Source organism: Dendrobates tinctorius, unplaced genomic scaffold (genome assembly GCF_039654945.1).
Source record: "Dendrobates tinctorius isolate UK_male_01 unplaced genomic scaffold, ASM3965494v1 ptg000028l, whole genome shotgun sequence".
Taxonomy (NCBI): Eukaryota; Metazoa; Chordata; class Amphibia; order Anura; family Dendrobatidae; genus Dendrobates; species Dendrobates tinctorius.
In genome coordinates this window covers 91,172,471-91,198,720 of record NW_027361696.1, presented here as the reverse complement: position 1 = coordinate 91,198,720, position 26,250 = coordinate 91,172,471, and the positions used below count along the sequence as shown (strand labels likewise).

The 26,250-nt window shown below is 43.3% G+C and overlaps 2 protein-coding genes across 3 annotated transcripts in view; both read right to left on the bottom strand.

The window, feature by feature from the left end:
* Positions 1-894: 894 nt before the first annotated feature.
* On the bottom strand, positions 895-8,560 carry LOC141085630 (myeloid-associated differentiation marker homolog). The gene has a single exon (XM_073571164.1). The coding sequence runs from the start codon at positions 3,364-3,366 to the stop codon at positions 2,440-2,442; it is 927 nt and encodes a 308-aa protein (XP_073427265.1). The 5' UTR covers positions 3,367-8,560; the 3' UTR covers positions 895-2,439.
* A 5,033-nt stretch (positions 8,561-13,593) lies between these two features.
* The window catches only part of MYADM (myeloid associated differentiation marker), a 45,048-nt gene continuing 32,391 nt past the window's right edge, over positions 13,594-26,250 (bottom strand). For both annotated transcript variants that reach the window (XM_073571162.1, XM_073571161.1), the window contains one exon: positions 13,594-17,780. In XM_073571162.1, the coding sequence (XP_073427263.1) occupies positions 16,846-17,769 (924 nt within the window). In that variant the 5' untranslated portion in view covers positions 17,770-17,780 and the 3' untranslated portion in view covers positions 13,594-16,845. The remainder of the gene's footprint in view (positions 17,781-26,250) is intronic.

Below are 26,250 nucleotides of genomic sequence, written 5' to 3'. Positions count from 1 at the left end.
ACATAAGTATCATGGAGGTGGAATTAGTGGTGTTAGATGCTTCATAGTTCTACAAAATATCTGATTAATAAGGCAAAATAATCTGACTTTTGTCAAGACTTTTCACTTCTCTACAATCGATTGTCATTTTGGACTTGAGTTGAAGGACAAATAGCCTGAGATAGTAACCAATCTAAGGATGAGCTGCCCGACCATCCCATACTAATGGCTGTAACTTTGGCAACAGTCAAGCCATGAGATTTACTTTCTCAGCCTGCTTTATTAATCAGATTTCTCTAAAATTACATTTAGTTGATGACCTCTTGAGAAAATAAAATGCAGTTCAAAGTTGCATTGTCAGATTTTTCTTTACTTTGATACCTCTTTTGTTCATGTTTTTCATGGCTAGAGCACAAATACACCCATTCTAATCTACGGGATGTTCAAATGTCCATCTCAGGCCGGTTTCACATTTGCGCTTTATAGCACAGCGACGGCCTGCGCACGGCCGCCGCTAAGCCCCGCCCCCTCCCGACTCCCTGCCCGCCCCATCCGGTCATCGCTGCCTTCTAGCGCAAATAGACGCTTGCGATCTGTGCACCCTATCTTTAGCATAGGGTGCGCAGATCGTGCGCTGGCCGTGCGCTAGCAGGATTTTGCCGTGCGCTGTGCAGTTTTGAAGGTGCGCCGTGCGCACCGAAATGCAACATGCTGCGTTCGGCGCATACGGGCGCACCTTCAAAAGTGCGCAGCGCACGGCAAAATCCTGATAGCGCACGGCCAGCGCACGATCTGCACACCCTATGCTAAAGATAGGGTGCGCAGATCGCAAGCGTCCATGTGCGCTAGTAGGCGGCAATGACCGGATGGGGTGGGCAGAGAGCCGGGAGGGGGCGGGGCTTAGCGGTGCCCGTGTGCAGGCCGTCGCTGCGCTATAAAGCGCAAATGTGAAACTGGCCTCATTTAACAGATTGCAACAACATAAAACAGATACAAGTTCATTTTTGTTCTGCATCACGTTTCGAAGCTCACCAATGCAAGTCTCTGTGTCCAAGAAAAACTTGAACAGTAAACTGATGACATTCTGGAAACCCCCGATTTTTTGTCATACCAGGAAAGCTGATGAAACTCTGATGGTAAAAACTCAAAGTCTGACCCAAAACACTGATGGAAAACTGCGAAACTGATCTTGCACAAATAAAAAGTTAGATCATTTTTCATCAGTGTGAAGGATCTTTGTCTCACCTTTTTGGTCCGTGTCTGCTTGGACCAGCAGTGTGGCATCCGCTTTTCTTGTATTTGGGTAACTGACAGTATGAGTGATGGAATGGAAGTACTAGAAAAAAAAAAGTACAAGACAAACTCGTATGTAAATTATGATGTAAATCGGATACTTATACCTAAGAAGCTCCGAGAAGACGTAAATTAGTTATGACTCAAAAACAAAAATGAAACTATTTTGTCTGTCAAACAGAAGTAGGAACTCTTGTGATCGCTAATATTTCAGTGAATGTCTTACTAAATCTTACTATTCTCTAATAATTATCTTCATTGACATACGTATATAAATGTATCATACATCTGATTGTTCCCAGAAAACAGATCCATCTCAAGTTGTAATGCAAAGCTTCCAAAACCACATTTCCTTTGGTTAAGATATGAAAATCCAATATGAAATACAAATGCGTAAAACAACATTTAGCATGGGTGATCATGACACCAGTGCACAAGGGCATTGATGGCGTTGTTGACCCACGGCACAGAGTATAAGAAAACATCTCATAATTTTGGATTAAATGGACCTAGGTTCACTTGGACTAAAGGCATGCTTATCCCATGTTCATATTAAAAGTTCCCATTGACACATTTCCCATTAATGTCTCTCCAATTGTCTCGGGTGGTATTGGAAATAATGGCGTCCCTTTCATTAGTCTCATTACCGCTGCAGTCAATGACTGGCCATGGCTGTCATAAGCCTGTGTGGAGGACTGATGGATCGGACATCACCACTTTGAGATACCAGAGGAGACGGCTGGGAGCGCTGGAAATAAAGGTGGTCGTCAAAGTCCTTTTTTTTACTTTTTGACATTCCCTACTCTATAACATAAATGTCACACAAACTCTTTCCAATGTGTTATTTACTTAAAAATAAAAGGCAGGGCCTAAATTTGTGTCACTAACAGAGGTCTACATTAAACTGACACCAAATTAATCCCGAAGGGCCAAAACCTAGGCAAGGAAATGAGTGCAGTACATTGGAGATTGTGGGGAAAAAAGCCAGGGTGGATAATCAAGGATGACATCCGCCTGAAATTACGTAACACTTCCACAATTTCAGTTCATTTAAAAAGAAAAAAACATGAAACCTTCATATTAAAATGTGATATAGTGAAGGAATGAAGCTGATCTTTGGCCTAAAACCATTTTTCAGTGGACTAGTTACAGCCTGTATGCATAGAGCTACCTGAAGACGTGGTCTTCTAATAAACTGTGATGAAAATAAAGTCTTACCGAATGCACAAGATCACCAACATAAAATATAAGATTGCAGGAGGTCAGATCAGCAATGGCTATTACTTTATCAAAATTACAGAGTTCTAGTTTTCCCGAAGAACTTCTGCAGATATCAGGGTTTTTGGAAGAAAACTGAAAGATAAGCCAGATGATCAAGGCAGATGCATAGAAGAGGATGGCAAGGAGTGCATAGGCACTGAGGAACTTCTCAAAAGCACAGGGCAGCCAGCTAGTGCACTCTCCAACACACAAAATAATAACCAGAATAGAAAGGATGAAGCAGAAACAGTATACGGACATACACCAATGCAGCGCATCATGGCTTTCATACAGAGGTGGATCTGAAATAAAGACAAAAATGACGCAGGGAATGTAGCTTTCTATGGCTTTCCGGAGTCCAGGCACAGTGGCCATGTATCCGATAACTTCTCCTGGCTGAGCTCTGGTTAAAGACACTTCAATGATGTAGGCCAAGGTGGTAAGGCACGAGAACACAGTGGCCACGATTTCGTAGGTACGTTTACTGCTGCCATAGCTTCTGTCTTCCAGGAAGTACAGTGGATAAATGATGGAGGCAGAAAGACACATCAGGACAGCAAACATGGCAAAAGTAAATGGGAAGTTCTTCCAGGACACTGGCATCTGCTTTTGCACTCCGGCAAACTCTACCAAGAGGATAACTACAGTGACTACGAAAGAAAAGCACCAGGAAAACATGCACAAATCTCCGACTCGGCCACTCCATCTTCCACTGTGGGCGACCAAGCTGAAGGTGACACAGGCGAAGATGGCTGCAAGAATCTGCACAATTTCGACTGAAGACTTTAAGGTGTGGACATTGCCCACCACCACGGTCCTCTTTTGGACTGGCATGGTTTATGTACCTGCCAAAAGAAAATACAATTACAATACAATAGAGCAGCGACAGTAAATCATCATAATTTTATAGGAGTTTGGTAATGAGAACAAACTCTCAACAATCAAGAAGTTGTACGACCCCCCAACAAGTGAAGTTCATTCTGTTCCAAGATGTTTTCACGACTTTAGGATATGAATATCACAACAGCACCATACTGGGAGCAGCAGCTTTCCAGCAAGCTTAGAGAGGACCACTCACTTGCCACTGACATGTCATTTTATTGTACCTGGTATAAATGGCGCCGCTCTCCTGAGGCTGGGGACGTTTTTCTTTTGTTTCTACACCTCTCTATTCTGGAGATATGCCCCCCATTATCCTGTATGTTCATCTATTGTTAGCCATGTGGGTGTGAACTAGATGAATATGTCCACAGAAAAGAATTGAAAACACCCAACTGGCTTCCCAATCCCACCAAGGACAACATCAGCAAGTAGTTTGTATGTTCTCCCTGTGTTTGCGTGGGTTTCCTCCGGATTCTTCCCGCATTATAAAGACACAGGTTTGGAATGTAGATTGTGATCCCCAATGGGGACAGTGATGATATTGTCTGCAAAAAGCTGTCGAATTAATGGTGCTATATAAATGAGGAAGATATTATAAAATATATATATCGCCCTTTTTCATTTTTGAGTTTCATATTTTTGCTCCCCTTCTTCCCAGAGCCATAACTTTTTATTTTTCTGTCAATATGGCCATGTTACTGCTTGTTTTTTTGCAGGACAAGTTGTACTTTTGAACACATTGGTTTTACGATATCGTGTATTCAAAAAAAAGGGGAAAAAATTTCAAGTGCGGTGAAATTGAAAAAAAAAGTACAATTCCACAATTTTTTTTAATTTTTTTTACCATGTTCACCAAATGCTAAAACTGACTTGCCATTATGATTCTCCAGGTCATTACAGGTTCATGGACTCCAAACAGGTCTACGTTCTTTTTTATTTAACTGGTGAAAAAAAAAATCTAAAGTTTGTACAAGAAAAAAAAAAATTGCGCCATTTTCTGAGACTCATAGCGTTTCCATTTTTGGTGATCTCAAGTTGGGTGAGGGCTTATTTTTTGTGTGCCGAGCTGACATTTCTATTCATGCCATTTTGATGCAGATACACTCTTTTGATTGCCCGTTATTACATTTTAATGCAATGTCGCAGCGACCAAACAAAACGTAATTCTTGCATTTTGATTTTTTGCTCGCTATGCCGTTTAGCAATCAGGTTAATTTTTTTTTATTGATCGGGCGATTCTGAACGCGGTGAAACCAAATATGCGTAGGCTTGATTTTTTTTTTATTTTATTTTGAATGAGGCGAAAAGGGGGGGGATTTGAACTTTTGTATATTTATATTTTATTTTAAAAAACTTTTTTTTAACATTTGGCATGCTGCAATAGTTTCCATGGGAGACTAGAAGCAGCACTTGTCCAATCGGCTCACCTACATACAGGTGATCTTATCGCCTATATGTATCCAGACCTCTGGTTGTCATGCCAACCCATCGGTGACCCGCAGTCACGTGACGGGGGTCACCGATGGGCGAATTTCCGTCCAGATAGCCGGAAGCACGCATTAAATGCCACTGTCAGAGTTTGACAGCGGCATTTAACGGGTTAATAGCCGCAGGTGGCTCGAGATTCCACCCACGGCTGTTCCATGCACATGTCAGCTGTTCAAAACAGCTGACGTGCCGGGAAAGATGTGAGCTCAGCGCCGAAGTCAACATCAAAGGAAGAGAAGCGGTCTGATTTACTGTGCCTGCGTGAATTCTACGTAGGCGCAGTGAATAATTCGGCTGATCCCAGTGGCAGATGAGTGATGTGTCTACAGGCAGAGGAAGCCGGTTACATCAAGGGTGTGTGCACACGTAAACTTTTTTTCACATTTTTTAAGCGTTTTACTGGCAAAAACGCTTAAAAGCATCCCATTTATTTGAATGAATTCTGCACTTTTTGTGCATATTGATGCGTTTTTTCCACGAAAAAATGCATTGTGGTAAAAAACGTAGCATGCTTATTAATTTCGCGGAAAAATCCGCATTTCTATCTATTTTCTATGAGACTGGGGATGCTCCAGAAAAAAATTGCGGCAAAACGTGCAAAAATCGCGCAGAAAAAACACGCGTTTTCTGGGAAGGAGTCCGTTTTTTTCTCAGGAATTTTCTGCATACGTGGGTACATAGCCTAAAGGGGTTTTCCCACGAATGAAAGTTCATTTAAAAAATTTTCTGTGTCTGACCACATCTCCTGGGCATGGGAGGAAGCAAAAGACAATACTGACGGGGGGGGAGATTCTCAACACTGCAAAGCCTGCCCCCATCGTGACATTACCACCCCCAGTATCGGGCCTCCATCTAGTATAATGAAAATAAAATTGAAATCGAACTGGTCTCTGAGTGGTCATTGTTGAAACATGGGCTTTGTCATGAGCTACTCAATAGGTGGTAAAATATAGAAAAAGGAAATAAAAAAATTAGAGCGCAAAGACAAAAAAGAAATATTTCCATGCAATTTTTTTTCCTTGTAACAAGTTGTATTCCGGTCATATGATATCAGAGATCTGTTTCACTATGCACCTTTATTTCAGTTACATGTATATTATACCAGCACTACAAACGCTGAGATTTTTATTAGATCATGGAGACGCCCACATACTTCCTTTTGGTTAGCTTTTGTGGGGGGCTGTCATGGGATGTGCTAGGTCTTTTAGAATTTTGAGATCTCCAACTTTTAGGATCTTTGCCCCTGGAGGTCCTAGGTGGGAGATATTGTGTTCATGTATCCTATCACAATTTTACCTTTCTAATGATATGAAACATGGCAAGGAGGGCATCATCGATATTAAGCTGAAGCTGTTTGACTGGTCTTACGGTGAGGTGAGTGAATGCATTATGTTCGTTACTTTTCTACAACGCCGGAAATACTGTATATCTCCCATAAATATCGGATTGATGCAAACTCCAATATTCATCACTGACCACTGGCTCCAGCAAGTCTGAGAATTTCTTTGAAGCCCCTGTGCTTCCCCGCCTCTGAGAATACGAATCTTAGACTTGTTGGCTGGTTCTCAGAGATCCCTTGTTGTAATTACCTGTCTAAGGTAGGAGGTCTTACTTCAATGGAGGTTGAAATGTCAGCGCGCTCTCTCTCATTTCCCAGTTAAAACAAATCCCATATGTTCAATGTGAGTGTGATCTACTCTCTCTGGAGAGGTCTTTATGGATTTTTGATCCCAGACCAGGAGAGTCATGGGGTTTCAACCTGATAAAGATTCTAGCCCAAGATCAAAAAAGTTTTTGTGAGCACATTTTTTAAGTCTTTAAAATAGTTTTCTAATACATCCTGCAATCAGAGAATAAATTCCAACTAAGAAACAGATCCAACGCAGATCCATTTTTTAACATTTCTACTTAGCATCGCAACGGTCACCAGATGTGATCTGAATAAGAGCCAGGTGCCTCCTTATTACTGTACTTGCACAAAATTGTATTTTACTGAAATAACCAACTCTACAAAACAAATACTACTACTGAAAAGGACAGCATGCTTTCCCCATTTTTTTTTATCCTGTATATGGCTCGATTATTGTCTTTTTCAGACAGATTCAGAAGCAGGGTACAAAGTCAAAATTGGGATACATACCCAGGTTGTAGGATTGCTGCTGGTGGAGGCAAGAGATGCTGAGGACTCCAGGCTGACTTTACAGGGTGTTCGGCGGCAGCAGGAGTTAAGCATTGGCTTGGTGCCACAGGCTGATACGAGGTGTTCAGTAGAGTGGAGGATCCTCCGACAGTTTGTGACAGCCTGCCTCTGGCGCCATTTTCCTGGAGTCCACCGCACAGAAGAGTATGGAAAGAGTGGGTCTTCGGGCTGTCACAAGATGTCAGAGGAGCCCCCACATTGCTGCACACCTTGTTGTATCAACCTGGAGCCCGCATCCATTAACTGACTCCTGCCTCCGCAGCTGCCAGCAGCAACCTTGGGACCCTGCTCCACCGCAGTTACAATTTGGATTATAAGACACACCACCATTTTCCGCTCAAATTTGGGGGAAAAAAGTGAGTCTTATAATCGAAAAAAAGGTAGGTATTTGATAGCTGCAAAATTGCCAGTGTTTCTCGCCTACAAAGAATGGAGAAGTCTGTAAATTTTTTTTTTTTTATTACTGAGAAAATCTTTAAAAGCACCAAAAAACAAAACATCACATTGTATGATTTTACATATTTAATTTGCATTTTATTGCATGAAATAAGTATTTGATTCAATAGAAAAACAGAACTTAATACTTGTTACAGAAATCTTTGCAATTACAGAGGTCAGACATTTCCTGTAGTTCTTGACCAAGTTTGCACACACATTGCAGTAGGGATTTTGGCCCACTCCTCCATACAGATCTTCTCCAGATCTTTTAGGTTTCAGGGCTGTCAGTGGGAAACATTGAATTTCAGCTCCCTCCAAAGATTTTCCATTGCACTCAGGTCTGGAGACTGGCTAGGCCACTCAAGGATCTTGAAATACTTCTTATGGAGACACTCCTTACAGTCATGGCCAAAAGTTTTGAGAATGACACAAATATTATATTTTCACATGATCTGCTGCCCTCTGGTTTTTATGTGTGTTTGTCAGATGCTTTTATCACATACAGAAATATAATTGCAACAATATTATGAGTAACAAAAGGTTATATTGACAGTTAGAATGAGTTAATGCAGCAAGTCAATATTTGCAGTGTTGACCCTTCTTCTTCAGGACCTCTGCAATTTTCCCTGGCATGCTCTCAATCAACTTCTGGATCAAATCCTGACTGATAGCAGTCCATTCTTGCAAAATCAATGCTTTTATTTTGTCTGAATTTGAAGGTTTTTGTTTGTCCACCCGTCTCTTGATGATTGACCACAAGTTCTCAATGGGATTAAGATCTGGGGAGTTTCCAGGCCATGGTCCCAAAATCTCTATGTTTTGTTCCCTGAGCCATTTAGTTATCACCTTTGCTTTATGGCAAGGTGCTCCATCATGTTGAAAAAGGCATTGTTGATCGCCAAACTGCTCTTGGACGGTTGGGAGAAGTTGCTCTCGGAGGACATTCTGGTACCATTCTTTATTCATGGCTGTGTTTTTAGGCAAGACTGAGAGAGAGCCCATTTCCTTGGCTGAGAAGCAACCCCACACATGAATGGTTTCAGGATGCTTGATAGTTGGCATGAGACAAGACTGGTGGTAGCACTCACCTGGTCTTCTCCAAATAAGCCGTTTTCCAGATGTCCCAAACAATCGAAAAGGGGATTCATCAGAGAAAATGACTTTACCCCAGTCCTCAGCAGTCCACTCCCTGTACCTCTTGCAGAATATCAGTCTGTCCATGATGTTTTTTCTGGAGAGAAGTGGCTTCTTTGCTGCCCTCCTTGAGACCAGGCCTTGCTCCAAGAGTCTCCGCCTCACAGTGCGTGCAGATGCACTCACACCTGCCTGCTGCCATTCCTGAGCAAGCTCTGCACTGCTGGTAGCCTGATCCCGCAGCTGAAACACTTTTAAGAGACGATCCTGGCGCTTGCTGGTCTTTCTTGGGCACCCTGGAGCCTTTTTGGCAACAAGGGAACCTCTCTCCTTGAAGTTCTTGATGATGCGATAGATTGTTGACTGAGGTGCAATCTTTCTAGCTGCGATACTCTTCCCTGTTAGGCCATTTTTGTGCAGTGCAATGATGACTGCACGTGTTTCTTTAGAGATAACCATGGTTAACAGAAGAGAAACAATGATGCCAAGCACCAGCCTCCTTTTAAAGTGTCCAGTGGTGTCATTCTTACTTAATCATGACAGATTGATCTCCAGCCCTGTTCTCATCAACACCCACACCTGTGTTAATGGAGCAATCACTGAAACTATGTTAGCTGGTCCTTTTAAGGGTATGTGCACACGCTGCGGATTCTGCTGCGTTTCTGCGTTTTTGGCTCTGCAGAAACGCAGCAGATTTTGCTGCGTTGTACAGTACCTTTATTTCCTATGGAAATAAAAAAAAGCTGTGCACATGCTGCGTTTTTTTCCACGCGGTTTTGCTGCGGTTTACAATCCGCAGCATGTCAATTGTTTGGTGCAGAAACGCTGCGGTTTTACACCTCATCCATTATGAGGTGTAAAACCGCAGGGCAAAACCGCAGAAAAAACGCAGATAATCCGCAGATAAACCGCAGAAAAACCGCAGCACTTTGTCCTGCGGATTTCCTGCGGTTTTCTCTACAAAATCCGCAGAGACTAAAAACTACGTGTGCACATACCCTAAGGCAGGGCTGCAATGATGTTGAAATGTGTTTTAGGGGATAAAGTTCATTTTCTAGGCAAATATTGACTTTGCAAGTAATTGCTGTTAAGCTGATCACTCTTTATAACATTCTGGAGTATATACAAATTGCCATTAGAAAAAATGAAGCAGTAGACTTTGTAAAAATTAATATTTGTGTCATTCTCAAAACTTTTGGCCATGACTGTAGTTACTCTGGCTGTGTTTTGGGTAATTGTCATGCTGAAAGACTAAGCCACGATCCATCTTCAATGCTCTTACTGAGGGAAGGAGGTTGTTGGCCATAATCTTGTGATATATAACCCCATCCATCCACCCTTCAATACAGTGCAGTTGTCCAGTCTACTTTTAAGAAAAACACCCCTAAAGCATGTTCCCCCCACAGCTAGGACTGTGGTCTTGGGGTTCATCCTTCTTCCTCCAAACACAGCAAATGGAGTGGACACCAAAAAGTTCTATTTTGGTCTGTCTCATCGGACGACAAGACGACCTCTCATGCCTCCTCTGGCTCATCCAGATGGTCATTGGCAAACTTCACACGGGTCTGGACATGTGCTGGTATGAGCAGGGGTACCTTGCGTGCCCCGCAAGATGTTAATACATTACCGTTAGTAACACATTATGCCGTCATGTTTGAGACTGTGGTGCAAGCTATCTTCAGGTCATTGACCAGATCCTCCCGTGTACTTCTGGGGTGACTCATGACCTTTTACAGAATCATCCTTACGCCACAAGGCGAGATATTGCATGAAGCCCCAGACTGAGGAAGATTGCATGCACTTGCCTGTTTTCCTGTAGTCCAACCAAGCCTTGTGCAGGTATACAATTTTGTTCCTGGTGTCCTTAGACAGCTCTTTGGTCTTGGCCATGGTAGAGAGGTTGGAGTGCGATTGTGTGGACAAGTAATTTTTATATACGTAATGAGTTCAAACAGGTGCAAGTAATACAGGTAATGAGTGCAGGGTAGGAAATCAACAGGTCTGTGAGAGCCAGTACTCTTGCAGGTTGGTTGGTGATCAATTACTTATTTCACGCAATCTATTTAAAAATCATGTGTTTTTCTGTATTTTTTTTTTTTTAGGGACCACATTACATTTGAAGTCACTTTGAGGGGTCTATATGATAGAAAATACCCAAAAGTGACACCATACTAAAAACTGTCCCTCAAAACCAGATTCAAGAAGTTTATTAACCCTTCAGGTGCTTCACAGGAATTTTTTGAATGTTTAAAAAAAATAAATAAATAAAAAATGAACATTAACTTTTCACAAAAAAATTACTTCAGGTCCAATTTTTTTTTTTATTTTACCAAGGGTAACAGTAGAAATTTGACTGCAAAAGTTATTGTGCAATTTGTCTTGAGTACGCCATTACCTGATATGTGGGGGGGGGGGGATCACTGTTTCGGTGCATGGCAGAGCTCAGAAGGGAAGAAGCATCGTTTGACTTTTTCACTGCAAAATTGGCTGGAGTTCAGATCGGACGCCATGTCACGTTTGGCGAGAACGGGATGTGCCTAAACAGTGGAAACCTCCCACAAGTGACCCCATTTTGGAAACTAGACCCTCCAAGGAACTTATCTAGATATGTGGTGAGAACTTTGAACCCACAAGGGCTTCACAGAAGTTTGTAATGTACAGCCGTACAATTAAAAAAATCTTTTATTCCACAAAAATGATCTTTTCACCCACAATTTTTATTTCCCCAAGGGTAACAGGACCCCAAAAGTTATTGTGCAATTTGTCCTGAGTACGCCGATACCCCATATGTAGGGGTAAACGACTATTTGGGTGTATGGCAGAGCTCAGAAGGGAAGCAGCCCCATTTGACTTTTTTGGCTGGAATTGAGATCGGACAACATGGCGCGTTTGGAAAGCCCCCGATGTGCCTAAACAGTGGAAACCCCCATAAATGACACCATTTTGGAAACTAGACACCCCCCCCCCCCCCCAAGGAGCTTAGCTAGATGTGTGGTGAGCACTTTGAACCCCCAAGGGCGTCACAGAAGTTTATATCGCCCAGGCGTGAAAATGAAAAAAATATCTTTTCTATAAACATGACCTTAGTCCCCAATTTTTTTATTTTCCCAAGAATATCAGGAGAAATTGGACCACAAAAGTTGTTGTCCAATTTGTCCTGAGTACGCCAATACCCCATATGTGGGAGAAAACTACTGTATGGGCACATGTCGGGGCTTGTAAGGGAAGTAGTGATGTTTTCGAATGCAGACTTTGATAGAATGGTCTGCGGGTGTCATGTCGCGTTTGGAGAGCCTCTGATGTGCTAAACTGTTGAAACCCCCCACAAATGACCCCATTTTGGAAACTAGACCCCCCAAGGAACTTATCGAGATGTGGGGTGAGCACTTTGAGCCCCCAATATAACGTAGAGCCATAAAAAATAGAATCTTTTTTTTTCCACAAAAATGATTTTTTTTGGCCCCAGTTTTTTTATTTTCTTAAGGGTAACAGGAAAAATTGGACCCCAAAAGATGTTGTGCAATTTGTCCTGAGTAGGCCGATACCCCATATGTAGGGGTAAAACACTGGGCGCATGGCAGGGCTTGGAAGGGAAGGAGAACCATTTGACTTTTTCAACGCAGAATTGGCTGGATTTGAGATCAGATGCCATGTTGCATTTAGAGAGCACCTGATGTGCCCAAACAGTGGAAACCCCTCCAATTATAACTCCAACCCAAACCCCAACACACCCCTAACCCTAATCTCAGCCCTAACCCTAGCCGGAAAATGGAAATACATTTTTTATTTTATTTTTCCCCTAACTAAGGGGGTGATAAAGGTGTGTGTGGGGGGAGTTTGATTTACTATTTATGGAGGGTTTTTATGTTTGGCAGCTGTCACACGCTAAAGACGCTTTTTATTGTAAAAATAGTTTTTGCATCACCACATTTTGAGAGCTATAATTTTTCCATATTTTGACACACCGAGTCATGTGAGGTGCTTTTATGCAATGAAAAATTTTATATAAAAAAAATTATTTTTGCATCGCTTTATTCTGCGAGCTATAACTTTGTTTCCCTGATGACGCTGTATGGTGGCTCGTTTTTTTGCTGGACAAGATGACGTTTTCAGTGGTACCATGGTTATTTACATCCATCTTTTTTGATCGCGTAATATTGCACTTTTTGTTCGGCGGTAAGATAAAGCATTGTTTTTTGCTTTTTTTTTTATTTTTTAAGGGGTTCACTAAAGGGATTAACTAATGGGACAGTTTTACAGGGCGGGTCGGTATGGACGTGGCGATACTAAGTGTGTACTTGTTTTTTTATTTCCAAAAAATGAATTAGGGATATTTTTATCAAGTAATTTTACACTTTTTTTTAAACTTTATTACATTGTCCCAGGGGGACATCACTAATATGTCAGATCACTGATCTGACAGTTTGGACAGCACTCTGTCAGATCAGCGATCTGACAGGCTCTCAGTGCCTGCTCTCTGCAGTCACAGTTGAAGCCGCCTCCCTGCAGCCATATTGGATCCGGGGGCCTGCAGGGAAGGAGGCCCCCCAGAGCAGCGCTGCACATCACGCTGCTCGGGGGGTCTCAGGGAAGCACGGAGGGAGCCTCCTCCCTGCCAGTGCTTCCCAAATCCCCAAGTACACTGCAATCATATTCGATCGCAGTGGGCCAGGGGGTTAATGTGCCGGGGGCGGGTGCTGACTGATAATCAGGTGACACCCGGCCACGATCAGCGGCATCCCCCCCCCCCCCCCGGGAGCGCCGATGATCGCTATGATGTACTATCCCGTCCTTGGGAAATAAGTCCCAGGTCACAGACGGAATAGTACGTCCAATGGCAGAAAGGGGTTAACAATTAATTGCATATCACTGCTGCAGCTTATTCCCACAAACTGTACAAAACACACAGCTCGCAAATATTGTACATCAATGTATTTATTACAATAAAAAGGCACAGAATTTGTTCAACTTCAAAAAAATACAAAATATAAAATCATACAAAATATAAAGCTTTAAAAAGTTTACATCGGTTGTGTACAATACTGTTCGAAAAGGAGGCACTTAATACAAAAACAAGAAAACTCAGCGCATGCTATAGATAAACTATGTGTAAGAATATATTTTTGCAATTTTTTTTTCCAAGCATAGTTCATTCATTTTGACGCTACAAGATTGATAAAGCCCCAAACCTTCATTCTACCAAGTCTATAAGGCTACATGTGAAAATAAAAGGAATTTTTTGTTTTTACCTGGGCTACAAAGTGAAATGGCACTTATATTTGGTGGTAAACATTTTCCATTAAAGAGCAGTTACTAGTGATGTGATATAGAGCTATCCGAGCTTTCTCCGATGTTATCCGAGTATCGTGGGTTCTCATGAAATATGTTCAAGTCCCAGCGGCTGCTAGACATGACAACACATGTGAGGATTGCCTAACAGTCAACAGTCGCGAATCATGCAGCTGCAGGGACTCAAACACATTACTCGAGCACCCACGATACTCAGGTAACACCCGAGCATGCTCGGTCATCACTAGGAGCTACTGATTGATATCAAGGCTTGACGTTTCAAACCAACAACAAATCAAGCCAGGATTAGGATGGACATATGAAGGGTTAAAAATCAACACTGAACACCACATAAAAGATTAAGTAGTACCTAAGTATCATGGAGGTGGAATTAGTGGTGTTAGATGCTTCATAGCTCTACAAAATATCTGATTAATAAGGCAAAATAATCTGACTTTTTTCAAGACTTTTCACTTCTCTACACTCGATTGTCATTTTGGACTTGAGTTGAAGGACAGATAGCCTGAGATAGTAACCAATCTAAAGGGGGTTTTACACTAAGTGATATCGCTAGCAATATCGCTAAAACGTCACTGGTTTTGTGACGTTATAGCGATATTGCTAGTGATATCGCTATGTGTGATACTTACCAACGACCGGCTCCCCCGCTGTCCATCGCTGATCGCGCGAGAATGTCCGGCTCCATTTCTCGTCGGGCGCTTCCTGCTGCGACGTCCAGCGACGCGTGGAGGCGGGCGGGAGGACGCAGGATCGCTGTGTGTGAATGGTAAGTATCGTGCGCTGCGTCGCTGCTGCATCGCTGTGAGATCTTTCTGTATGAAAGCTCACTAGCGATCATTTAGCGATGCAACAGCGATCCTGACCGGGTCGGATCGCTGGTGCATCGCTAAATGTAAAAGGGCCTTAAGGATGAGCTGCCCGACCATCCCATACTAATGGCTGTAACTTTGGCAACAGTCAAGCCATGAGATTTACTTTCTCGGCCTGCTTTATAAATCAGATTTCTCTAAAATTACATTTAGTTGATGACCTCTTGAGAATATAAAACGCTGGAGTTCAAAGTTGCAGTGTCAGATTTTTCTTTACTTTGATACCTCTTTTGTTCATGTTTTTTTATGGCTAGAGCACAAATACACCCATTCTAATCTACGGGATGTTCAAATGTCCGTCTCATTTAGCAGATTGCAACAAAATAAAACAGATACAAGTTCATCACGTTTCAAAGCTCACCAATGCAAGTCTCTGTGTCAAAGAAAAACTTGAACAGTAAACTGATGACATTCTGGAAACCCCCAATTTTTTGTCATACCAGAAAAGCTGATGAAACTCTGATGGTAAAAGCTCAAAGTCTGACCCAAAACACTGATCGAAACTGCTCTTGCACAAATAAAAAGTTAGATCATTTTTCATAAGTGTGAAGGATCTTAGTCTCATCTTTTTGGTCCTTGTCTGCTTTGACCAGCAGTGTGGCATCCGCTTTTCTTGTATTTGGGTAACTGACAGGTTACCCTGGCAGGCGGGGGCCTACTGAAGGCTGCGACGGCTGCCATCTGCTTACTCCTGTGTAGCTCAACCACAGGCTGGGCTTCATAAGAGATTGGTAACAGACTGCAATGCATTGGGTGTTGCTGTATATGCTATGAGTGATGGAACGGAAGTACTCGGGAAAAAAAAACAAAAAAACACAAGAGAAACTTGTATGTAAATTGGATATTTATACCAAAGGAGCTCTGAGAGTACGTAAGATATGTTATCACTCAAAAACAAAAATGAAACTATTTTGTCTGTCAATCAGACGTGGGAACTCAATCTAATTTTTTCAGTGAATGTCTTACTAAATCTTACTATAATAATTATCTTCATTAACATACATATATAAATGTATCACACATCTGTTTGTTCCCAGAAAACAGATCCATCTCAAGTTGTAATGCAAAGCTTCCAAAACCACATTTCCATTGGTTAAGATATGAAAATCCAACATAAAACACAAAGGCGTAAAACAACAACATTCAGAATGAGTGATCATGACACCAGTGCACAAGGGCATGGATGGCGTTGTAACCCATGGCAGAGTATAAGAAAACATCTCACAATTTTGGATTACATGGTCCTAGGTCCACTTGGGCTAAAGGCATGCTTATCCCATGTTCATATTTAAAGTTCCCATTTACACATTTCCCATTAATGCCTCTCCAATTGTCTCGGGTGGTATTGGAAACGATGGCGTCCATTTCATTATAGTTTGATTACCGCTGAAGTCAATGACAGGCTGTCATAAGCCAGTGTGGAAGGTTGATGGACTAGACACCACCACTGAGATACCAGAGGAGATGGCTGGGAGTTCGGGAGATAAAGGTGGTCAGTTTTTTTTTTTTTACTTTTTGACATTCCCTACTCTATAACAAAATATCACACAAACTCTTTCCAATGGTAAAAGATAATGGCATTAAACATAAACTACTGTATATGCCGACTTACAGTAAATGCATGCAAATAAATGTGCTATTTACTTAAAAATAAAAGGCAGGGCCTAAATTTGTATCACTAACAGAGGTCTACATTAAACTGGAACCAAGTCAACACCAAAGAGACAAAAACTAGGCATGAAAAACAAGTGCAGTTCATTGGAGTTTGTGGGAAAAGAGCCAGGGTGGACAATCAGGATGACATCAGCCTGAAATTATGTAACACTTCCACATTATCTGTTCATTTAAAAAGAAAAACAAAAAACAAACATGAAACCTTCATATCGATAAATATATTAAAATATGATATAGTGAAGGAATGAAGCTGATCTTTGGCCTAAAATCATTTTTCAGTGGAGTAGTTACAGCCTGTATGCATAGAGCCGTGGTCTCCTAATAAACCGTGATGAAAATAAGTCTTGCCGAATGCACAAGATCACCAACATAAACTAAAAGATTGAAGGCGGTCAGAACAGCAATGGCTACTGCTTTATCATAATTACAGAGTCCTAGTTTTCCCGAAGAGCTTCTGCAGATATCAGGCCTTCGGGTGTAGCCACCATGTTTGGAATCAAACTGAAAGATGGGCCAGATGATCAAGGCAGATGCATAGAAGAGGACGGCAAGGAGGGCGTAGGCACTGAGGAACTTCTCAAAAGCACAGGGCAGCCAGCTAGTGCACTCTCCAACACACAAAATAATAACCAGAATAGAAAGGATGAAGCAGATACAGTATACGGACAAACACCATTTCAGCGCATCATGGCTTTCATACAGAGGTGGATCTGAAATAAAGACAAAAATGACACAGGCAATATAACTTTCTATGACTTTCAGGAGTCCAGGCACAGTGGCCATGTATCCGGTAACTTCTCCTGGCTGAGCTCTGGTTAAGGACACTTCGATGATGTAGGTCAAGGTGGTAAGGCACGAGAACACAGTGGCCACGATTTCGTAGGTACGTTTACTGCTGCCATAGCTTCTGTCTTCCAGGAAGTACAGTGGATAAATGATGGAGGCAGAAAGACACATCAGGACAGCAAACATGGCAAAAGTGATTGGGAAGTTCTTCCAGGACACTGGCATTCGGTTTTGCACTCCGGCAAACTCCACCACGAGGACAATTACAGTGACTACGAAGCAAAAGCACCAGGAAAACATGCACAAATCTCCGACTCGGCCACTCCATCTTCCACTGTGGGCGACCAAGCTGAAGGTGACACAGGCGAAGATGGCCGCAAGAATCCGCACAATTCCGACTGGAGACTTTAAGGTGTGGGCATTGCCCACCACCACGGTCCTCTTTTGGACTGGCATGGTTTATGTACCTGCCAAAAGAAAATACAATTACAATACAATAGAGCAGCGACAGTAAATCATCATAATTTTATAGGAGTTTGGTAATGAGAACAAACTCTCAACAATCAAGAAGTCGTACGACCCCTCAACAAGTGAAGTTCATTCTGTTCCAAGATGTTTTCACGACTTTAGGATATGAATATCACAACAGCACCATACTAGGAGCAGCAGCTTTCCAGCAAGCTTAGAGAGGACCACTCACTTGCCACTGACATGTCATTTTATTGTACCTGGTATAAATGTCGCCGCTCTCCTGAGGCTGGGGACGTTTTTCTTTTGTTTCTACACCTCTCTATTCTGGAGATATGCCCCCCATTATCCTGTATGTTCATCTATTGTTAGCCAAGTGGGTGTGAACTAGATGAATATGTCCACAGAGAAGAACTGAAAACACCCAACTGGCTTCCCAATCCCACCAAGGACAACATCAGCAAAGAGTTTGTATGTTCTCCCCGTGTTTGCGTGGCTTTCCTCCCGCACTCCAAAGACACCGGTAGGGAATGTAGATTGTGATCCCCAATGGGGACAGTGATGATACTGTCTGCAAAAAGCTGTCAAATTAATGGTGCTATATAAATGAGTAAATTATAGTTTTATAATGCCCTTTTTCATTTTTGAGTTCCTTATTTTTGCTCCCCTTCTTCCCAGAGCCATAACTTTTTATATTTCTGTCAATATGGCCATGTTACTGCTTGTTTTTTGTGGGACAAGTTGTACTTTTTTGAACGCATTGGTTTTACCATATCGTGCACTCAAAAAAGGGAAAAAAAATTGCAAGTGCGGTGAAACTGCAAAAGAAGTGCAATTCCACAATGTTTTTTGGGATTTTTTTTACCATGTTCATCAAATGCTAAAACTGACCTGCCATTATGATTCTCCAGGTCATTACAGGTTCATGGACACCAAACATGTCAAGGTTCTTTTTTACTTAACTGGTGAAAAAATTTGCACCATTTTCTGAGACTTATAGTGTTTCCACTTTGTGATCTCAGGTTGGTTGAGGGCTTATTTTTTGTGTGCTGAGCAGATATTTTTATTCAGGCCATTTTGATGCAGATATGATTTTTTGATTGCCAGTTATTGCATTTTAATGCAACGTCGCAGCGACCAAACAAAACGTAATTCTTGTGTTTTGACTTTTTGCTCGCTATGCCGTTTAGCAAACAGGTTAATCTTTATGGATAGATCAGGCGATTCTGAACGCGGTGATACCAAATATGTGTAGGTTTGATTTTTTTATTGTTTTATTTTGAATGGGGCGAAAGGGGGGGGGGTGATTTTAACTTTTATATATTTATTTTAATATTTTTTTAAAAAAACTTTGGCATGCTTCAATAATTTCCATGGGAGACTAGAAGCTGCACTTGTCCAATCGACTCTGCTACATACAAGTGATCTGATCGCCTGTATGTAGCAGAATTCTTCACTTGCTTGTGAGGGCCGACCATTGGGCAGCGCTCAAAGCAATCCGGCAGTGACAAACAGAGGTCTCCAGGAGATCTCTGGTTGTCATGCCAACCAATCGGTGACCAGCAATCACGTGACTGATAGCCGGAAGCACGAGTTAAATGCCGCTGTCAGTTTGACAGCGGCATTTAACGGGTTAATAGCCCCAGGTGGCTCAGGATTCCACTCACGGCTGTTCCATGCACATGTCAGCTGTTCAAAACAGCTGACACGTGCCAGGAAAGATGCAAGCCCAGCGCCGGAGTCAACATCAAAGGGAGAGAAGCGACCAGCGTTGTACATGTACGGTGCAGGTCACAAAAGGGGTTAATAATTGTCAACTCCATATTCAGTACACCGTTGGCATTTACACAAGATAAAAAATAATTCTTTATGGCAAGTAACGGGTCCCCAATAAGATGAAGTCCACTAGTTTATTGTACTAGAAAACCAGGTTGGATGTGAGCGTCACTAGCAGTGACAGCAGAACTATAAGCAGCCTATATATACACTGTAAATCACATGAAATATACTACAGCACAGTGAACCCCAACCTTTACCTCGAGAGTCACATTCGGCTCTGAAAGATTTGCGACCCCCTCCCAAGCAGGGACATCCAGCTCTGCCTCTCCCACATTAATGACACCCAGTGCCGCCCCCATTATTGCTATAGTGTCAGTCAAAGCTTCCCCACAGAAATCACATTGCGGCAGTATACTTGCACCCATGGGTTCCCACCTTACCGTCATTACGTATTCTTGCATCCAGCACTCCCACCACGCTATCGCATCCAGCTTCAAGCCCCCCCTATCCACCCATATCATGCCATCTCCAGCTTAGCACTTCATTCCTTTCTCCACCACAATGCCAGTATATGTGCATCCAGATCAGCTCTGCTACCCACAAGAGTCCTGTTCTTCATAGCAGTTTGATAAACCTGGTGCTAATGCACCAAACTGTCAGACAGCCACGAGCCACACATCATGGGCCCGCCAGCCACACGTCTCCCGAGCCACAGGTTGGAGATGCCGGCTATAGCATTAGTGCATAAATCTGTATACAAGCTTTACAATCCATAGGCTTCATACAAAAGTTGTCTGTTGTAAAATTTTTAATATTCCCTCTGTCCACATTATATCAAGGTCCTAATCTTCCTATCAAATGACCCACAGGACATCATTTTACCTGTATGGAGGAGGTATGGCTTTGCTTTAGCTGCATAGTAAACTCTTCTTTGTAAATGAATATACTTAAAATTAAAAAAAGTATATATATTTACATGCAGCCATAGTGGTATTCGGCAAGAAAATACAGTTTTGAACATGTTCGGCTGCCTACCTGGAAGTGCGGCTGCAGGGAAAAACACCCCAAAAATTTAAATATATTCTTCCTGCAGCTGCTTGCCTTCAGTCATCAGGGAGGTGTGAGCATGCTGTGTTTGCTTCTTCTGCACCCTGTGACAGCAAACAATGCCCACGCTGCAGAGGAGGATATTAGTCAAGCAATGGCGGGTGTGCTCAGTGTGTAGTCAGTGCTGAATGTTTATGCCCTGGCACAGCCCCAATGACTGGTCACCAGTTGAATTGTCAAAAATCCAACAATTTTTCAAATTAAACATGTAAAATTGTAAAGACAATAGCATCAAGCATGAGCCTCATAGCAAGAACTCTAAAAGGACATTCAGACTGATAGAAAATTGTAAAGCATGCTCCGTCTGCCAAACGTCTAATTAGGAAGGAAGTCCACCAAATTAGTGTAAATGTACTCAGCAGCCCTGGTTACATAGTGATGGAGAGCGTGCAGTGTGTGGCGCCCGGCCAGGCCTCGCAGGGAGGGGGCCTTATAAGGAAGCAGCCTTCTCCCTGTGATCATTTTTTCTCCATTAGTAAAGGATTCCTTGCGCACGGATTGTCACAACGACCTCTCTACAACTATGAGAAAAGAAAAAAAAAAAAAAAAAAAGAAGCAGGAAACGTCTCCAACAAGTCCATTAGGTTCCAAGAATGTAAATCAAAGATAACAGCCAGGATGGCAGCCACTTTATATATTATGTTTGGCTTCCTGAGAAAGAAGGAGCTGATCTTTAGGGTTCGCGCACACTGTCAAGTAGCCAGCGTATAATTCGGACGAGTGCTATCAGATGTTTCATTGGATAGCACTCTCTCCAATGTTGTACTAGGTTTCTTTTTGCAGAGTTGGCATGAGGAAAAAGACAAAAAAAAAAAAAAAAACACCACAACAAATGAACACATCCATGTGTCTATGGGTTGTGCAAAATATCGGAGTGCACTCGGATGTCAACCGACTAAAGTCGACTAACAGAAAGATTGAGAAATTAAGTTTTCCATACCCGTGACTCGATTCTCACATGCGAGAGGATCACACTCGCAGCAGAGTCTCAGCTGACGGTCATATCCATATACGATCCGATTCTCTCACTTGAGCGAATCATAGGATGCTATACACTAGTGTGAGCGAGCCCTTTGTGATCTGTAGGGTAGGCCTGTTCTAAAGGTCAAAAAGGTGAAGCCCCTCCTAGTCAGCTTCTTTCTGCTGTCCGCACTTGTGGCCTAATGTACAGTGTACAGTGGCAAGTACGTTACTGGTATTGTGAACAGTTAAGCAAGTTGAAGATGAATGATTTATAAAAAAACCTAAAGATGACAATTCCTATGTATTTTAGGAAATAATATACCGTATTTTTCGGACTATAAGACGCACCGGACCATAAGACGCACCCTTATTTTCAGAAGGAAAATAGGGAAAAAAAAAAATGTGTCAAATGGGGGTCCGCCTTACAGTCCGAATTCAGCTTACCTGGGAAGGGATCCGGCACAGGTGGAGAAGTAGTCACAGGGGTCATTCAGTGGTCCAGGCTCGTGCAGTGGCGGCGGCTCTGTGCTGGGGCAGCTGCGGTGGGGCAGGTGGGCTCTGCGGTGGTGGCAGCGGGCGGCGCTCTGCGGTGCGGTGGTGGCAGCGGGCTGTGCTCCGGTGCAGAGGCGGCGGCTCCGCCGGCATTTCTTCGCAGCCCGGAGGCCCCCGCACACCCCTTGCTGGGCGCCGTCATGTTGTGGTGGCCTCCGGGAGCCCCTGACGAAGCTACTTTGGTAGCGACACGCGTCGGGCACTCTCCACAGGCTCCCCCTAACTTTGGTATGGTACGGCTGCTACATACTCACATGCACGTCATGTACTATTTTTGAGCATGGCTTCGTGGCTCTGTTTATCACTTTTTCCAGGGCCTAGATGCATTTTGGGATATTTTTCTTGTTTTTAGATTGTGTCCTTCTTTTACAATTTAGGGCAGTCAGATTTATGATATATAGTATATAGCGGTCTGCTATTGGTTATGTATTGTGTCCATGATATGCAAGCTTCTCCATGTATGTTTTGTATCACAATTACATGGTTGAAATTATTGTTCTTATGAACTAACTATTTGTCTTCATTATATCTGTACCATTGGCGATAGGGGTACCTGTATAGGTTATATTATTAACCTTCTCTTGGGTGTACCGTCATTTCATGACTTTTAGATGTTTTTAACTATGTTTTGGTCTGTTTGACACTTAATAAAATATTTGACATTTTTTGTGACTTATTGTGGTGATCCCAGTTTTTGGTCAATAGCTTTCTCGCTCATGATTATTTGGTTCTTTATATTGACCATTGGTGTATCCCCTATCTATTTTTGGTGGTGCCCTCCCTATCTCCAGTGTTGCAGGACGCCGGCAAGATGGCCGCCGATCCGGGGACGGCGCATGCGCAGCTTCAGATCTCGTGCCGATATATCGGGGGACGAGATTCAAATCTCGGCAACGGGACGAGATCTGAAGCTGCGCATGCGCCGTCCCCGGACCGGCGGCCATCTTGCCGACATCCATGCTCCCGGAGGCCACCGCAACATGGCGGCGCCCAGCAAGGGGTGTGCGGGGGCCTCCGGGCTGCGAAGAAACGTCGGCGGAGCCGCCGCCCCTGCACCGGAGCACAGCCCGCTGCCACCACCGCACCGCAGAGCCTCTCCCGCTGCCACCAGCGCACCAGGTACCATGCATTGCGACCATAAGACTCACCCCCCACTTTCCCCAAAAATTTTTTGGGAAAAAAGTGCGTTTTATGGTCCGAAAAATACGGTACATAGTCATCTTTAACGTCAAAAATTGCAAAAAGGAAAGGGTACCAATGCAAAAGTTTGGGCACTCTGCATGGTTAGTACCTACTTGCACCCCCATTTGCAAGCATAGCTTGTAAATGCTTTTTGTAACCAACCAAGAGTGTTTCCATTCTTGTGTGAGGTATTTTCATCCATCCTTCCTTGGAAAATACTTCCAGTTCTGCATAATTCCTGGGTCGTCTTGCATAGTCTGCTATTTGAGGTCTAGCCACAGATTTTCTATGATGTTCAGATCAGGAGATTGAGGGCCATTGTAAAAACTTTCAGCTTGCGCCATTGGAGTCTTCATCCCATCTCTAACACACCTCTTCAACCTTTCACTTACAAATGGTGTCTTTCCCTCATCCTTCAAACATGCCTCAATCACACCCATCCTCAAAAAGCCCTCCCTTGAACCATCCTCTGTGTCTAACTATCGCCCGATATCTCTTCTCCCTTACGCCTCAAAACTACTTGAGCAGCATGTATATCTTGAACTGTCCTCCCACCTCTCCTCCTGTTCCCTCTTTGACCGGTTACAATCTGGCTTCCGACCACATCACTCAACTGAAATTGCCCTAACTGAAGTCACTAACGACTTACTAACCGCCAAGAGCGACACTACTCTGTCCTCCTTCTCCTGGACCTGTCCTCTTCCTTCGACACCGTAGACCATTCCCTCCTGCTACAGACTCATCTCTTGGCATCACAGACTTGGCCCTATCCTGGATCTCATCATACCTAACAGACCGAACATTTAGTGTCTCCCTCTCTCACATCACCTCACCCCCTGTCTGTTAGTGTTCCTCAAAGCTCTGTCCTAGGACCCCTACTATTCTCCATCTACACCTTTGGCTTGGGACAGCTCATAGAATCCCACGGTTTGCAGTATCACCTCTATGCCAATGACACGCAGATCTACCTATCTGGACCCAACCTCGCCTCCTTACTGACTTAAATCCCACAATGTCTGTCTGCTATCTCAGCCACCTTCTCTGCTCGCTTTCTCAAACTGAACATGGACAACAGAATTCATCATCTTTCCACATCTCACTCCATCCCTCCACCAGACCTATCCATCAATGTCAATGGCTGCTCTCTTTCTCCAGTCCCGCACGCTCGGTGCCTTGGGGTGATCCTCGACTCTGCGCTCGCTTTCAAACCACCTATCCAAGCCCTCGCCTCCTCCTGCTGCCTTAAACTCAAAAATATTTCCCGGATCCGCTCATTCCTCAACCACGAAACCATAAGAACACTAGTGCATGCTCTTATCTCCCGCCTCGACTACTGCAACCTCCTACTCTCTGGCCTCCCCTCTAGCACTCTGGCTCCACTCCAGTCCATCCTACACTCTGCTGCCTGACTAATCCACCCGTTTCCCCAGCCTACCCCCTATGCCAGGCCCTTCACTGACTTCCTATTGCCCAGAGGCTCCAATTCAAAACCCAAACCATGACATACAAAGCCATTCACAACCTGTCTCCTCCATACATCTGTGACATGGTCTCTAGGTACCTACCCACACGCAACCTTCGATCATCTCAAGATCTCCTTCTCTACTCTCCCCTTATCGCTTCTTCCCACAACCGCATACAAGACTTCTCCCGTGCTTTCCCCATACTCTGGAACTCTCTGCCGCAACACATCAGACTCTCACCATCAACGGAAACCTTCAAGAAGAACCTGAAGACCCACCTGTTCCGACAAGCCTACAGCCTGCAATGATCCTCGGTCTACTGAACCACCGCACGGGGAGAGTTTACCAGCATCTAACCTCACTAAATTTGTCCTGTTTTTCAGTGGCCAGCAGCAGGTAAAAAAAAAAACAAAAAAAAACACCTATATCTAATCTTCTATTATGAACGCTTTATAGAATGTCCGTTCTGCTGTGCCAAAATCTTTCCTTTGGGAAATAATTATAAAAACAAGTATATATATCCAGGACAGAGGATTTAACTATTGAATTACATCTCCCTGGGTGTTTTCCTCTATAGCTTTTTCCTCCCCCCCCCCCCCCACCCTTTTTTTCTCCACACATACCTTTTGATCATTGTGGCCAAAGACTTCTGTTTTATCATCATCGGTTCACAGGACTTGTTTGCAAAATGCATCAGGATTGGTTAGAAGTTCTTTTGCATACTTCTGATGCTGAATTTTAATGGTGAGGATGCAGTAGGTTTTCTTCTGATGATTCTTCCATGAAAGCCATATTTTTGCAGATGAGAAAATGGAAAACGGTCTTAGGAGCGCAGGAAGAGACTCAAACAGGAGATGGGTTTAAACCACAACACGTTTCGACGGAGGATCCATCTTCATCAGGTTGAAGTATTTTTGCAGATGTCTCTGAACAGTAGAACAATGTACCACAACTCGATAGTCTGCTAAATCTTTCTGATGTAAAAACATGCAAAACACAAGCCGCGGAGACACCATCACATGTTTCTCAACGCAAGCAACGACTAGCCAGGTCTTTCCCCGGGAAGGAACAATCACGGGAAGGGCAGTCTCCAATGAAGGAAACCACCTATGCCAAAACATGGTATCCATCCACAGACCGCTGTTTCGGGGTATTGCCCCTCATCAGTGTGGAGTAGGAAACTTGCCAGTAGGAGCAATGCCTAGTAGAAGACTGAAAAATGAGGATGAATGAACTCATGGAGATCAACATCCAACACTGCAGAGACACCATCACTTGTTTCTCAACGCAGTTTCTTCCCGGGGAAAGACCTGGCTAGTCGTTGCTTGCGTTGAGAAACGTGATGGTGTCTCCGCGGCTTGTGTTTTGCATGTTTTTACATATTTCCCATAAGGGATGGGGGCATTGCTCTAGAATCACTGCG

Coding starts and splice junctions, on each gene's coding strand:
- LOC141085630 (XM_073571164.1), bottom strand. CDS start 3,366: ATGCCAGTCCAAAAGAGGACCGTGGTGGTGGGCAATGTCCACACCTTA.